Here is a 16721-nt window from a genome sequence, read left to right as displayed (position 1 = left end):
AACATTACATACTTGCTTTGATATTCTAGTCCTCTTGAAATGAATGCTAACATTGTATTTGCCTTCCTCTCCTCTGACTCAACCTAAAAATTAACCTTTAAGGAACCCTGCACAAGAACTCTCAAGTCCCTTTCCATCTCAGTTTTATGTATTTTCTCTCCATTTAGAAAATAGTCAACCCTTTCATTTCTTCTGCCGAAGTGCATAACCAGACTCTTCCTGACACTGTATTCCATCCATCTGCTATTCCTTTGCTCATTCTCCTAATCTGCCTGTCCTTCTGTAGCCTCTCTGCTTCCTCAAAACTACCTGCTCCTCCACCTATCTTCGTACAATCTGCAAACAAAGTGATCAACTCCATCATCCAAATCATTCGCATACAGCATAAAAAGAATTGGTCACGACACAAACTCCTGTGAAACACCACAGGTCACCGGCAACCAGTCAGAAAAGGCTCCCTTTATTCCCACTCTTTGCTTCCTGCTGGTCAGCCTCCATTGTATGCTAGAATCTTCCCTGTAAAACTTAACTTGTTAAGCAGCTTGTATGTGGCACCTTGTCAAAGGCCTTCTGAAAATCCAGGTACACAACATCAACCTGTTCTCCTTCGTCAATCCTGCTTGTTATTTCTTCAAAGAATTCCAAAAAGTTTTCTAGGCAAGATTTTCTGTTGAGGAAACCATGCTGACTACAGCCTATTTTAGCATGTGCCTCCAAGAACACCAAAACCACATCCTTAACAATTGACTCCAACATCTTCCCAATCACTGCAGTCAGATTAACTGGCCAATAATTTCCTTTCTTCTGCCTCTCTCCCTTCTAAACAATAACAATCTCTCACTCAATATAAGCAGGATGAAGGAGCTGATTATTGACTTCAGGAGGAGGAAATTGAAGCACAATAAACCAATCCTCGTCAAGGGATTATAAGACCATAGGAACATAAGACCATAAAATATAGAAAAAGAATTAGGCCATTTGCCATTTTTCAGTCTTCCAGAACCTTGTGATTCTTGAGAGATCATTACAATTGTCTCCACAATCTCTCCAGCTACCTCTTTCAGAACTCTGGTCCAGGTGACTTTTCTACCTTCAGACCTTCCAGTTTCCCAAGAATCTTCTCTCTAGTTATGTTATCTTCAAACACTTCATGACTCCTGACATCTGGAACTTACACCATACTACTAGTGCGTGAAGACTTTTAGTTCTAGAAGAATATTTTAGTTCAAAAGCTATTTCCTTGTCTCCCATTACTACCTCTCCAGCATCGTATTCCAGCTATCCGATATCCACTCTCACCTCTCTTTTACTCTTCATGTATCTGAAGATACTTCTGTCATCCTCTTGAATATTATTGGCTAGCTTACTTTCGTGTTCCATCTTTACTTTCTTAATGACTTTTCTAGTTGCTTCCTGTTGGTTTTAAAAACTCCCCAATCCTCAGTAATTTTTGCTCTATTATATTTCCTCTCTTTGGCTTTGATTTCTCTTGTTAGCCATGGTTGTGTCATCTTGCCTTTAGAATACATCTTCTCCTTTGGGATGTGCAAATCCTGCACCTTTTTATCCTGCACCTTCCAAACTGCTTCCAGAAATTCCAGCCAATACCACCCTGCCAACATCCCTGCCAGAGTTTTTTCCAATCAGTTTTGGCCAACTCCTCTCTCATGCCTCTGTAATTCCCTTTACTCCAATGTAATAACGATACATCTGACTTTAGCTTCTAACTTTCAAATTTCAGGATAAATTCGATCATATTATGATCAACTTAAGGTAAAAGAGGGTTCTTTTACCTTAAGCTCTCTAATCAAGTCTGGTTCATTGCACAACACCCAATCCAGAATAGCTGGTCCCCTAGTGGGCTCAACCACAAGCTGCTCTAAAAAGTCATCTCAAAGGCATTCTTGAAATTTCTCCCCTTGGGATCCAGCACCACCCTAATTTTCCCAATCTATCTCCTGTTATAATTTGCAGACCACATCCCTATGACTCTTTGGGGGTCTGTATACAACTCCCATTGGTGTCTTTATACCCTTGCAATTCCTTAGTTCTATTCACAATGATACACACACACACCTTCTGACCCTGTGTTACCTGTTTCTAATGATTTAATTTCATTGTTTTTCAATAGAGAAATGCCATCCCCTGTCTTCCTGCTGTCCTTTTGATACAATGTGTAACCTTGGATATTAAGCTCCAAACTGATAATCTTCTTTCAGCCCTGATTCAGTGATATCTACAACATCATACATGCTAATCTGTAACTGTGCCAAAAGTTCATCTACCTTATTCTGTATACTGCACACATTCAAATATAACACCTTTAGTTCTGTATTCATCCTTTTCGATTTTGTCCACCTTTTACATTGCAACTCATCCTTGTTGACTTTATTTTCACCTTATCATCAACCTCTCCTTGCTGGAAGTCTCACTACACATTGCCCCTGTTTGTAAACCAACTACCTCATCCTCAGCACCATCATTTCAGTCCCCATCCCCTTGCTAAACTAGTTTAAACCCACAGGAACAACTCCAGCCAACCTGCCCGCAAGGATACTGGGCCCCCTCAGGCTCAGGTGTAACCCATCCCTTTTGTATAGGTCGTACCTTCCCCAGAAGAGATCCCAATGATCCATAAATCTGAACACCTGCCCCCTACACCAATACCATGGCCACGCGTTCACATACCAAATCATCCTATTCTTACCCTCTCTGGCACATCCAGAGGCAGAAATCCAGAGGTGGAAAAGGTTAACAACTCGGTGTTATCATTTCAGATGATCTGTCCTGGGCCTAGCATACAAGTGTAATTATGAAGAAAGCATGGCAGCACCTTAACTTCCTTAGAAGTTAGAAGTTTGTGAAGATTCAGCATGACTTAGACAAATGTACATACATGTGTTGTGGAGTATATTGACTGGTTATGTCACAGCCTGGTATGGGAACACTAATGCCCTTGAATGGAAAATCCTACAAAATGAAGTGGAAATGGACCAAGCAACACATACAAAATGCTACAGGAACTCAGCAGGCCAGGCAGCATCTATGAAAAAGAGTACAATCAACGTTTTGGGCTGAGACCCTTCAGCAGGACTGGAGAAAAAATGGATAGGAGTCAGAGTAAGAAAGTGGCGAGAGGTGATAGTTCAAACATGGGGAGGGGGAAGAGGGGTGAAGTAAAGAACTGGGAAGTTGCTGGTGAAAGAGAGACAAGGCTGGAGAAAGGGGAGTCTGATAGGAAAGGACATAAGGCCATTGAAGAAAGAAAAGGGGGTGGAGCACCACAGGGAGGTGATAAGCAGTTAAGGAGATAAGGTGAGAGAGGGAAATGGGAATGGGGAATGATGAAGGGGGGGAAGAATTACTGGAAGTTTGAGAAATCGATGTTCATGCCACCAAGTTGGAGGCTATCTAGACAGAACATAAGGTGTTGCTCCTCTAACCCGAAACGTTGGAAAGGGAATGGGAAGCGGAATTGAAATGGGTCACCCCTGGCGGATGGAGAGTAGACACTCAGCAAGCGGTCTCTCAATCTGTGTCAGGTCTCACCAATATACAAGAGACCACTCTGGGAGCACTTTTTATAGTAGATTATCCCAACAGACTAACAGGTGGTGTACCCCTCCTGGAAAGACTGTTTGAGGCCCTGAATGGTCGTGAGGGAGGAGGTGTAGGGGCAGATGTGGCACTTGTTCTGCTTGCAAGGATAAGTGTCAGGAGGACCAGTGGGGAGGGACAAATAGACAAGGGAATCTCAAAGGAAGCAATCCCTGTGGAAAGCAGGAAGTGGGGGGGGAGGGAGGGAAAGATGTGCTTGATGGTGGGATCCCACTGGAGATGGCAAAAGTTACAGAGAATTATGAGCTGGACGTGGAAGTAGGTGGGGTGGTAGGTGAGGCAACACTTCACCTGTGAGTCTGTTGGGGTCATCTGCTGTATCCAGTGCTCCTGGTGTGGCTTCCTGTATATCAAAGAAACCCTGCACAGATTGGGAGACTGCTTCACCAAGCACCTAAACTGCCAGAAAAAGCTGGATTTCCCAGTGGCCACCCATTTTAATTCCACTTCCCATTCTCATTCTGATGTGTCAGTCCTCTGCCTTTTCTTCCTTCCATGGTCTTCTGTTCTCTCCTGTCATATCCTGCCTGCTCTAGCCCTGTATCTCTTTCACCAATCACCTTCCCAGCTCTTTACTTCACCCCTCCCCACCCACTCCCAGTTTCATCTATCCCCTTGTGGCTCTTCCTCCCCTCCCCCAACATTCTTACTCTGACACCTCATCTTTTTCCCCATTCTTGATGTAGGGTCTCAGTTCGAAACATCGACTGTACTCTTGTCCATAGATGCTGGCGGGCCTGCTGAGTTCTTCCAGCATTTTGTGTGGGTTGCTTGGATTTCCAGCATCTGCAGTTTTTCTCTCGTTTGTGATTAGATACAGCCCAGACCATCACAGGTAAAGCCCTCCACACCATTGAGCACATCTACAAGGAGCTCTGTCACAGGAAAGTATCATCCAGCATCAGGGACCCTCACTATCCAGGTCATGCTCTCTTCTCAACACTGCTATCAGGAAGAAAGTACAGGAGCCTCAGGACTCACACCACCAGGTTCAGGAACAGTTATTATCCTTCAACTATCAGGCTCTTAAACCAGTAAGGATAACTTCACTCAACTTGCCCCAACACTGAACTGTTCTCACAAACTATGAACTAACTTGCAATGACTCTTCATTTCATGTACTCAATATTTTTTGTTTATTTATTTATTTATTACTATTATTATTTATTTTTTCTTTTCTATTTGTACAGTTTGTTGCCTTTTGTACATCGGTTATTGTCTGTTTCCATTGTTGGGTGCAATCTTTCATTATTTGATTATGGTTCTTGGATTTACTGAGTATGCTCGCAAGAAAACAAATCTCAGGGTTATGTATGATGACATATGTGTACTTTGATAATAAATTTCCTTTAAACTCTGAACATTCTCCAGGCAATGCCTTGCCTCCTCACAATCACCTCATGTTAAGAGAGATTTGTGCCATTTTCTCTTACGTGCACTGGGAATCAAAGCTTGCATATGGATCAGGGAGGAAATTGGGAGGAAGGAAAACAGCCAAAAAACTGCTAGAATAAAGAACTATCCTCCAAGGTAAAGCTTGGTTCGTAACCACCTTGATGTTTAACACTGGCAGAAATATAAGGCAATTTAACAACTATGATTTCAATAAATCCCAAAGATGGTCACAACTAAGTTGATTTTTAAAGAAGATATTGCACATAATGTGGTCGGCCTTCCAAAAGGAGTAGGTGCGCAATCGACGGGAGAAATAGAGGTACCATTTATTTTCTTAATTTTCCTTTCTTTATGATTATGGTTATCTATAAAACTACCACCTTTTGTGTTCAACAATGTGCTGGAAGAACTCAATAATATAAGTGTTCAATATTGTTTGGGATTGATAATGCCAGGCAACTCAAAGTTCACATAAAAGATGCAAGCAAAGCAGAAATAAAATTTCCAGATGATGGAAATCTGATTTAAAAAGAGGAAATTCTGAAAACAAACAGCAATCAGGAAAAAAGGGGAAAAAACAAACATTGCTTTGTATCAATGACCTTCAATCAGATGGTTTCAGTTCTGACCTTCGGAGAATGCATGTCCTCCTGTCATTGCACTGGTCACTGTCATTTCTTAAACCCATAAGACATAGGAACAGAATTTGACCATTCAGTCCACGAGTCTGCTCCATCATTTCATTAACGCCATTCCCCATAACATTTGACACCCTCTCTAATCAAGAACCTATCAACCTCTGCTTTAAATATATCCAATGACTTGACCTCCACAGCCATCCGTCACAATGAACTGCACAGATTCACCACCTCCTGGCTAAAGAAATTCCTCCTCATCTCTGTTTCCACATGGACATCCTTGTTTTCAGAGTCTGTTCCTTCTGATCGTAGGCTCTCCCGTTATCAAAATCAAGGTTCAATATCACTGGCATATGTTCTGAAATTAATTAACTTTACGGCAGCAGTACAATGAAATACATGATAAATAAGTATAGAGAATATTGAACCACAGTAAGGATATATACAGTATGTCTATTAAATAGTTAAGTTAAAAATAAGTAGTGTAAAAAAAAAGAAACAAAAAAGTAGTGAGGTAGAGTTTATGGGTTCAACGTCCATTTAGAAATTGGATGGCAGAAGGGAAGAAACTCTTCCTGAATTGCTCAATCATTAGAGGAAACATCCTCTCCACGTCCATGTCCAATATTAATTTAGTCTACACTATTGGCAAAAAAATCAAAATGAATATGCATGAATAATTTGAGAATAATTTGCAAGAGTAGGAGACATAAGGAGAGGGGACTTAAGGAATTGTCTACCCAATAGCTATCATGGACCCTGCTCCTTCTGTGTCATTACAAATATAAAGTCAAATACAAAATAAATTTGGTACAAAGTCAAGGATGGAGGGAGGGTAGGGGTCGTGGGAGAAGTCAGAGCGTGATCAGAAATAATGTAAAAGACACTAGTTAAATAACAACAGGCAAGGTGATCTGAGGGAAAAGTGAGGGTGGGGTAGTAAAAGAACAATTAAAGGAGGTGAGAATGGATACAGCAGAATCATTACTAGCATCTGGTGTCCAATAAAACGGAAGCAGTGATAATGGTCTGAAGCTGTTGAACTCATTGCTGAGGCCAGAAAGCTAGAAAGCAACCCACTCTTCACTTCTTCGTGCCAGTGGGAATCTAAAGCACAGTGAACAAAATGGTCAGGGATACATTTCACACCTTGTAGGTTACTAGTTCCAGGAGAAGCAGGTTAGTCTACGTAATAGTTAAAATATCATGCCTTTGGTGTTTACAACAGGCTGGTCTGATTCAGAAGATTCTTTATCTAAATATACTTCAGCAAAGGTCAAAAGTTACATCAAATAAATATCAGTGCACAGATCAGCTTAGCCACTTCATTTACAATACTTTTCCCCATTATAATCTTAGAGCCTTCTCTGAATGAGGTGATCTGATATTTGTACTGTGCACCTTCTAGACCATTAAGCAGTGGCACTGGACTTACTGTGGTTGCACGATTTGGAGATTGTTTCTGGGGTTTTTATTTTTGGGATTGATCAATACAGAATGGGAGCTTTGATGAAAATGTGGGTAAGATATTTATTCTGCTACAGTGCCTAGTTTAATATGAAAATAAACGGCCTTGTCAGCAGAACCACCAACAGCACAATTGCAGTTGCTTTGCCAATACTCAGTGGCCACTTAATTAGGTACACCAGTACATTAATGCACATATCTAATTGACAAATATCTAATCTGCAGTAACTCTGTGTATAAAAACATACAGATGTGGTTAAAAACTTCAGTTGTTGTTCAGACCAAACATCAGAATTGGGAAGAAATGTGACCTAGTTGACTTTGACGGTGGAATGATTGTTGATGCTAGATGGGGTGGTTTGAGTATCTCAGAAACTGCTTCTGGGATGGTCACATATGACAGACTCTAGAGCAGGGTTTCCAAATATGAGGACCATAGACCCCTTGCTAAATGGTATTGGTCCATGGCATAAAAAAGGTTGGGAACCCCCTGCTCTAGAGTTTACAGAGAATGTTGTGAAAATCAAATAAAAAACATCCAGTGAGTTGCAGCTCAGCGGACATAAAAGCCTTTGTTAATGAAAGTGGTCAGAGGAGAATGGACAAACTGATTCAAGCTGACAGGAAGGTGACAGTAACTCAAATAACCACGCATTACAACAGTGGTGTGCAGAGGATCACCTCTGAATGCAAAACATGTCGAACCTTAAAGTGAATCAGTTAAAGCAGACTAAGACCGCATCATGTTCCACTACAGTTTCACTCATGAAGTGGCCACTGAGTGGATTTAATTGCTGGAAAACTCAACTTGCTAATGAATCCTAGACATTCATTATTTAATGCAGCCATAGAATTCCATGAAACCTCCTTCATGATTAGCATTATTGATCAGAATTTGACATGGATATACATGAGGACTAAGCTGGAAGAACAAAGCCTTTCAAGTACTACCGATAATTCTAAAACACAAAGGAAAACTGCCAAAATGAAGCAGCCTGAGTGATTAAGTGCGGTCAGCACTCTATATGTGACAGAACAAGCACATCAGCAGCACATAAATCATCAGCTGGATAGAGAATTAACCCTGAGCTTAGATGCACTCTCGGTAAGAGATTTATTAAAATCAACTCATTACTTAATTAAAAACCATCTTTATTCAGAGATGTGCACTAAATTGCACCCCCCATAACATCTGCAGATGCAATTTCTGTCAGAAAAGTTAAAGTGAGGAAAAGGAAAAGGGCTTTGACTTATTAAAGCACAAGAACACTTCAATGTCTGTTAATTCAGCCTGGCCACACTTCTATTCAAGTAAACACTGCACTGCTCTTAAAGCCTATTATTAAGCATACATTATTACAGGTGCCAGAAAGCATATGAACCCAGCCTTGTCTAAACTCTTTAGTTTTTCACTAATGTATCCAGGTTTGCAGTTCTTTGAAGATGGCAGCACATGTAGATGTGGGGTCAAAGAACACACAAGGAATGCTTGCCTTCGCTTGCCATAGTTTAGAATATAAGAGCATGGAGCTTGTGGTACAACTCGATAAAATGTTATTTAGGCTATAGCCACAGTATCATGTACTACAGGAGGGACATAATTGCACTGGAGAGCTGCAGTGGAAATTTACCAGAACGTTGCCTAGGATGGGACATTTCAGTTGAGAGGAGAGACCGAATAGACTGGTTTTGTGTTCCTTGGCACAGAGGAAGCTGATAGAAGACCTGATTAAGATAGATCAGGACAAGGAGCATAAATTGGGTACATAGTGGCAAACGTGGAATAGACATCTAAATTGATCAGTTCTCTGAGACCAGCATTCAGCTGTTTGGCAACACCGTGGCATCACTTCACTAGTTGCAAGCAGAAACCACAAGTTGGCTGATTCAAAGTTCAAAGTAAATTTTATCATCAAAGTACATAGATGTCACCCTATACAATCCTGAGATTCATTTCCTTGTGGGCATACTCAGGAAACCTATAGAATAGTATCTATAACAGAATCAATGAAAGACCGCCCAACGGGGTGTTCGGCCAGAGTGCCGAAAACAACAAACTGCAAATGCAAATATAAATAAGTAACAAGAAACAACAAGAACATGAGATAAAGAGTCCTTGAAAGTGAGTCCATTGGTTGTGGTAACATTTCTGTGATGGGGTAAGTGAAATTGAATGAAGTTATCCCCTTTTGTTCAAGAGCCTGATGGCTGAGGGGGAAAATTATTCTTGAACCTCGGGGTGTGAGTCCTGAGGCTCTTGTACTTTCTTCCTGATGGCGGCAGTGAGAAGAGAACATGACTTGCGTGGTGGGGATCCTTGATAATGGATGCTGCTTTCCCACAACACTGTTTCATGTAGATGTGCTGAATTGTTTAGAGAGCTTTACACGTGACAGTCTGGGCTGAATGTTCTACCTTTTGTAGGATTTTCCGTTCAAGGGCATTGGTGTTTCCATACCAGGATGTGATACAGCCAGTCAATATACTCTCTACTACACATCTATAGAAGTTTGTCAAAGTTTTACATATTATGCCATATCACCACAAACTCCTAAGGAAGTGGAAGTGCTGCTGTGCTTTCTTTGTAATTGCACATACGTGCTGGGCCCGATATGGATTCTCTGAAATAGTAACACCTAGGAATTTAGAGTTGCTAACTCTCTCCACCTCTGATGAGGACTGGCTCATGGACCTCTTGTTCCCCTCTGCTAAAGTCTATAAGACCATAATATCATAAGACATCGGAGCAGAATTCAGCCCATCGAGTCTGCTCCACCATTTCATCATGGTTGACCCCGGATCTCATTCAACCTCATATACCTGTCCTCTGACCCTATCCCTTGATGTCTGGACCAATCAGGAATCAATCAACTTTTGCTTTAAATATATCTATGGATTTGACCTCCACTGAGGTCTGTTGCAGAGCATTTCACAGTATCACTACTCTTTGCCTAAAAAAATTCCTCCTTATCCTTGTTCTGAAGGGCCATCCCTCAATTCTAGTTCTGGATACCCTCACCAGAGGAAACATCCTCTCCATATTCACCTTATCAGTCCTTTCAGCTTTCGGTAGGTTTCAATGAGATCCCCACACATTCTTCTAAATTCCGGTGAGTACAGGTCCAAAATTGCCAAATGCATATGTTAACCCCTTCAATCCCAGAATAATCAAAAATTTAAATTATAAATCTAAAATAAAAAATAGAAAAGGGAAAGTAAAGTAGTGCAAGTCAGGTCCGGATATTTGGAAGGTACGGCCCAGATCCGGGTCAGGATCCGTTCAGCAGTCTTATCACAGCTGGAAAGAAGCTGTTCCCAATTCTGGCCGTACGAATCTTCAAGCTCCTGAACCTTCTCCCAGAGGAAAGAGGGACAAAAAGTGTGTTGGCTGGGTGGGTCATGTCCTTGATTATCCTGGCAGCACTGCTCCAACAGCGTGCAGTGTAAAGTGAGTCTAAGGACAAAGATTGGTTTGTGTGATGTGCTGGGCTGTGTTCATGATCTTCTGCAGCTTCTTCCGGTCTTGGACAGGACAACTTCCATACCAGGTTGTGATGCACCCTAGAAGAATGCTTTCTACGGTACATCTATAAAAATTAGTGAGGGTTTTAGGGGACAGGCCAAATTTCTTCAGCATTCTCAGGAAGTAAAGGCACTAGTGGGCCTTCTTGGCAGTGGACTCTACTGCCTCACCAGCATCGTTTTCCAGTGGTCCACTCTCACCTTGCTTTTACTCTTCATATAAATGAAAAAACCTTTGGTATCCTGCTTTATATTATCAGCTAGTTTGCCCTCCTATTTCATCTTTTCTCTTCTTATAGCTTTTTTAGTTGCCTTTTGTTGGATTTTAAAAGCTTCCCAATCATCCAATTTCCTACTCATTTTTGCTACCATATATGCCCTTTCCTTGGCTTTTATGTGGTCCTTAACTTCCCTCATCAACCACAGTTGCCTAGCTCTGCCATCTGAGAACATCTTTCTCTGTGGGATATATCTATCCTGGGCCTTGTGAACTATTCCCAGAAACTTCAGCCACCTCTGCTCTGCTGTCATCCCCACCAGTATCCTCCTCCAATCCACCTGGGCAAGCTCCTCTCTTATGTCTGTCTCTGTAATTCCCTTTATTCCATTGCAATACTGTTACAGTTCCTTGGTCTTCCTCTATAATCAGTTCCTTGGTCTTACTGACATTGAGCAAGAGGCTGTTGTTATGACGCCAGTCAGACAGATTTTCAGTCACCCTCCTACATGCTGATTCCTCTCCTCCTTTGATTCAGCCCATGACAGTGGTGTCATCAGCAGGCTTGGATACGGCACAGGACCTGTGCTTCGTCATAAAGTCGTGTGTAAAGCAATTAGAACGGGGGACTAAACACACAGCCTTGTGGTGCACCTGTGCTAATGGAGATCTTGGAGAAGATGGTGTTGCCAGTCGAACTGATGGGGATCTACAAGAGAGGAAGTCCAGGATCCAATTGCACAAGGTCTTGGAGCTTATTGATTAGTTTTGAGGGGATGATGGTATTGAATGCTAAGCAGTAATTAATAAAGAGCATCCTGGTGTATGCACCTTTGCTGTCCGGATGTTCCAGGGTAGAGTAAAGAGCCAATGAGATGGCATCTGCTATGGACCTGTTGCTCCAACAGGCAAATCGGAGTGGATCCAAGTTACCTCTCAGACAGAATCCAATACGTTTCATCACTAACCTCTCAAAACACTTCATCACTGTGGATGTAAGTGCAACTGGACGATTGTCACTGAGGCAGGTCACCACACTCTTCTTAGGCACCGGTATAAGTGAAGCCTGCTTGAAGCAGGTGGGTACCACACACTGCCAAAGCTAGAGGTTAAAAATCTCAGCTGATCTGTCTATAACTTTTTTGGTCTCCAGATTTGAATGCCTCTGATCTAGCCTCACCATAGTTCTTCCAAGGCTACTGAGTGAGGACGACGCTGCATGATTCAATGGGGGCACACTCGTCTACAGCAGTTGTAATAAAGTATGTTACAACTATGGTCTTTTCATTTATGTACCTAGATGAGTGTTTAAAGATGGCCCAATCCACTGGCTCAAAGCAATCTCTCCTCTGCCCCCTCCCCCTGCAACCACCTCTCTGTTGTCCTGATCTCTGGTGCTTTGCTCTTTAGCCTCTGCCTGTATGCAGGTAGGAGAAGGACAACCAAATGAACTGATTAACCAAAATGCGGTCTGGGCGAGGAGAGATAGGATTTCCTTAACTGAGTATAGCAGTGGTCTAATATGCTGGGACCTCCAGTGCCACAGGCTATAAACTGATGTTAATTGGGCAGGGTTTTCTTCAAACAAGCCTAGTTGAAGTCTCTGACTATGATTTGAAATGTGTCAGGATGGACTGTTTCTTGTTTGGAAAGAACATCATGCAGTGTCACAAGCACTTGACTATAGTCAGCTGTTGGCTCTATGCAAACTGCATTCAGGATTACAGAGGAGAACTCTCTAAGTAAACAGAACGGACACCATTTGACTGTTAGGTGTTTCAAGTCGGTGGAACATGAGTCCGATAAAACTTCCACATTAGAGCACCAAATAGAGTTTCCCATGTAATGCAGACCTCCACCTTTTGCCTTTCCCAAATCAACAAGTCAGTCCATTCTGTAAATCAAGAATACTTCTGGTTTGACTGCTGAATCTGCTGAGCCCAGAAAAGCCACATTACAATAAAGCATACGATTAAGCATTCCCTCCGTTGTTTTATGTTTAGGTCCTCAGTTTTGTTCTCCAGAGACTGCACATTTGTCAACAAGATGATGGGCAGAGGAGACCTCATCCATCCATGACTCAGCCTGCCTTGGAGTGCCCTCTGCCTTGCATTCGGCCTTGCCAATGAACCTTCTTAAATGTGCCATGACTTTCATTAGATTGTGAGATCTGAAGATCATTGAGTTGATTTAAAAGTCCATTGCTTAGAGAGCAGTTACATGCTGCAGATTGCAGTGAAATTAATTCAAAAGGGGTATATTTTAAATAATTTTTTGAACAATTTTCTGCAGTCCATAGAATGTCACTGATGATCGCTGGCACCATCTTGAATTTTTTTTCTGAGATTCTTGTGCATTACTTTTCGTCTAGTGCTATGTGGTTGACATTGCGTTCTTGCTCAATCTCAGAATTAAACCAATTTCTAAGATAAAACATTTTATGAAACTAGAAGAGGAAGAGGCGGCGACCTTTAAAGGGAGTAATATTTTATTGGGAGATTGCACTGTTGCCTTTGAGACTGGCATTAAATCATATGATTGTCTGGTATCAAATAGTTGATCTGATCATAATTCACAAGAAATCCCTGAATCAGATTATTGCCATCAATATTTTCAAAAACTGGATTAACTATCTATCTTTTTTCCCCAGAGTGAGAAACAATAATGGCATGTTAATATGGAGTACTGCAGACCAAAGTACTTGCTTTGGAATTCCTGACATTGATAATGTGATGTTCGTCTGGACAACCCCAGCCAGGAATATCTTTAGTCATTTTGTAAAACTGAGCGACGTTCAGTCTGGTACAGAAAGCATCCTAGATAGCAAAAAATGATTCATGCAGCCTCTGCACTTACGTGCCTAATGTTTTACACTGCTCACAGACAAATTAAGTATTCTCTACTTGAGCCATAAACTTGCTTCTTTAAGAACTAATTGTGCACCCCGCCTGTGAAACCCCTACCCTTTCCTAGTGAAATCCCTACCCTATACTAGACCAGAGTTAAACAATACAAGGTTACAAATTACTTTTTTTTTCCCCTCATGATAACAGTACAGCATGGTGGTGTAGCAGTTAGGTGTTACATTACCATGCAGCTTTACAGCAACTGCTGAAAGACTGTGGTTCAATTCCTGCGCTGTATGTAAGGAGTTTGAATGTTCTTTCCATGGCTGTATGGGTTTCCTCCAGGTGCTCTGGTTTCCTTGCACACTACAAAGGCGTATGGGTTAAGGTTAGTAAGTAGTGGGCCTGGTATGTTAGCGCTGAAAGCACGGCAACATTTGCGGGCTGCCCCAGCTCATTGACTCAAACGACACATTTCATTGCATTTCAACGTACATGTGACATATAAAGGTAACTTTTAATCATAAATCAAGAAGAGATGTCCCTGCCTACATAGCTCTCCTTGCAAATGGTTTTTGCAATTATTATTAATCTTGTGTGGGAAAGTAGTCATCTCCAGGAGAACAATAACAGCATCTGCATTAAGGTCAGGTTTTCTCCTTTGGCAGAGCCTATCTGGACAATGCAATGAGAGTAGCTTTCATATTGTCTGGGACACTTTGCTTTATGTGTAATGGAAAGTGAGGAACAATCTATCTGTTCAGATGGAAATTAAGGATCTCAGGTAAAAAAAAAGTACCACCTGTTTCATCTTATCATTGGCTTCTGTGAACAATAGCAATTATTTAAATTGAGATTCTTACATTGCAAAGATATGAGGTCAATAGCATTTTGTATGGCAGAATCAGACAAGTGCTCAAATAGGTCCATCTTCCATTTACTCTTGAAGATCACCACATGTTATAGGTAGAGAGGGTAAGAACTGCGACAGGAGGAATTGGAATCTTGAGGGTGAGATTGAAGCAAGTGAATCAGGGGATGATGAATGTTGGTGTGTCGAGGTTGTTGATGAAATGTGCAGTGAGATTATGAGCTGGGGCACCTGATGAATGGGTGGAGTGGAAAAGGAGGTAAGTAGAAATCCCTTTTCATTTTTAGAATCTTTTTATTGATATATAATCTTTAACAGCTATAAAATGATACAAAACTTCAACAGATTAATATGTATACAATTAATAAAGCTGAAAAACACGGATCTTAAAATATAAAAATGGAAAAAAAAATTATATATAGGAAAAAGAAGGGGAAAAAAAGAACTCCATCTAACTAGGAAAAAACCCCCACTAACTACAAAAAAAACACCCATTAGGAATCAACCCCCCCCCCCCAAGCAATACATTTAACCATCATCTAAATATATTTTAAAAAGTCATCAACCGCCATTTATAAAAAAAGGAAAATTGGAAGGATAACATATAACTTAATTCAAATTAAATGATAGTATTTGGCAAAAGAACGCCATTTTCTCTCAAAATCAAATCAAGGATCAAAAATACTACTTCTAATTTTTTCCAAACTAAGACATAATATCTCTTGAGAAAACCATTCAATTAATGTAGGGGAAGAAATATCTTTCCATTTTAATAAGATAGCCCTTCTTGCCAGTAGTGTAAGTAGAAATCCCTAAGGGGGCCTACATGTTAGGTCCCTCTAAGCTGTGCCGCACAATTTGATATGGCAGAAGTGGCATCAAGTGTAGCTTGATACCACAGCACATAGCCTGATGTCACCACGTGTCTCACATTCAGAGAACCCAGGAGCAAATGGATGCTGCCATTCACGAGCTGCATAATGCAACTGTACTTTTAATTCCTTCATCCGTATGATTTCTAACTCAGGTCTTTATCCTTTATCAAGAACACAGGAAGAGTCAGTCCAGTTGGAACAGCAGTGCCAATGTGGCTTGTGTACTTACGGGGTCCATCAGCTGGGCCATAGTTGATGAAGAAAGCTCCAATCAGTAGCAGAATAATGGTTCTCCACGTCAGCTTTCGCAGCAACTGCAGTCGAGGGATACCTCGTCGGAGCATAGCGCTGAAGGACAGGGCTACAGATGTACCAATGATGAAAACAAACCTAAGAACACACCATAAGTATCACTTAAGACTTTGATCACACACATTCCATTGTGAAAAGCTCAACAGTATATGGGATTTAACAAGTGAGGCAGTTTGTGCCTGGCAACCAAATCCTAAATGAATTCAAGTTGAATTCAAGATACAGGGTACAAGTTAACTGCATCCCTTCAGACAGAAAACAAAGGAAAGCAAGGTGCTATTTAACCTTGAGTAATAAACAACTATGATGCAAGTTCTTGCATGAACGGTGTGGAGCAAAAGACAACACTGAATCAAGCTAGGGAAATAAACACAATAAAAACACAACATAAGATTATAAGGAAACGAGGCACTAGCTCAGAGTATCATAAGCACAAGAGATTCTGCAGATGCTGGAAATCCAGAGCAACACACTCAAAATGCTGGAGAAATTCAGCAGTTAGACAGCATCTATGTAAATGAATTTACATTCGTCATTTCAAGCTGAGACCCTTCATCGGGACTGGAAAGGAAAGGAAAAGAAGCCAGAATAAGGAGGAGATCAGAGTAGCTGTTAATAACTTGACTGTGCAGAATTTTTAATTGATAACACCACTTTGAAAAAATGATCACCAGCAGTCCTTTTGTGTGGTAGGTGACTTTTGCATGATGGTCCATACTGCCAATTTTTAAAAGTTCTACTCTTCAAAGATGAGTGTGAGTTCACTGTTGTAGCACGAACAAAGTCACCAGAGAGACATTGAAGATAATGGATATACAAGTGTTTTATTCAACAAAAATGAGCAGCAAACATCATATTGAGACCTTCTTGGAGGAAGTGGCCTCCTGACCCAATATTGCATGACATTTTAAATGCTAAAGGTCAAAGGTAACAGCAGAACAATTCTATAGTTACAATGTA

At 41.1% G+C, this 16721-nt stretch overlaps 1 protein-coding gene across 1 annotated transcript in view; it reads right to left on the bottom strand.

Annotated features, from left to right (window-relative positions):
• Positions 1-16721, bottom strand: part of si:dkey-192p21.6 (uncharacterized protein LOC565246 homolog) — a 342161-nt gene that overhangs the window by 70934 nt on the left and 254506 nt on the right. The window contains exon 9 of the mRNA XM_059946951.1: positions 15679-15839. Within this exon, the coding sequence (XP_059802934.1) occupies positions 15679-15839 (161 nt within the window). The remainder of the gene's footprint in view (positions 1-15678; positions 15840-16721) is intronic.

This window comes from Hypanus sabinus, chromosome 21 (genome assembly GCF_030144855.1).
Source record: "Hypanus sabinus isolate sHypSab1 chromosome 21, sHypSab1.hap1, whole genome shotgun sequence".
Lineage (NCBI taxonomy): Eukaryota > Metazoa > Chordata > Chondrichthyes > Myliobatiformes > Dasyatidae > Hypanus > Hypanus sabinus.
Note: the sequence above shows the minus strand (reverse complement) of the source record. Positions and strands in the feature narration are given on the sequence as shown.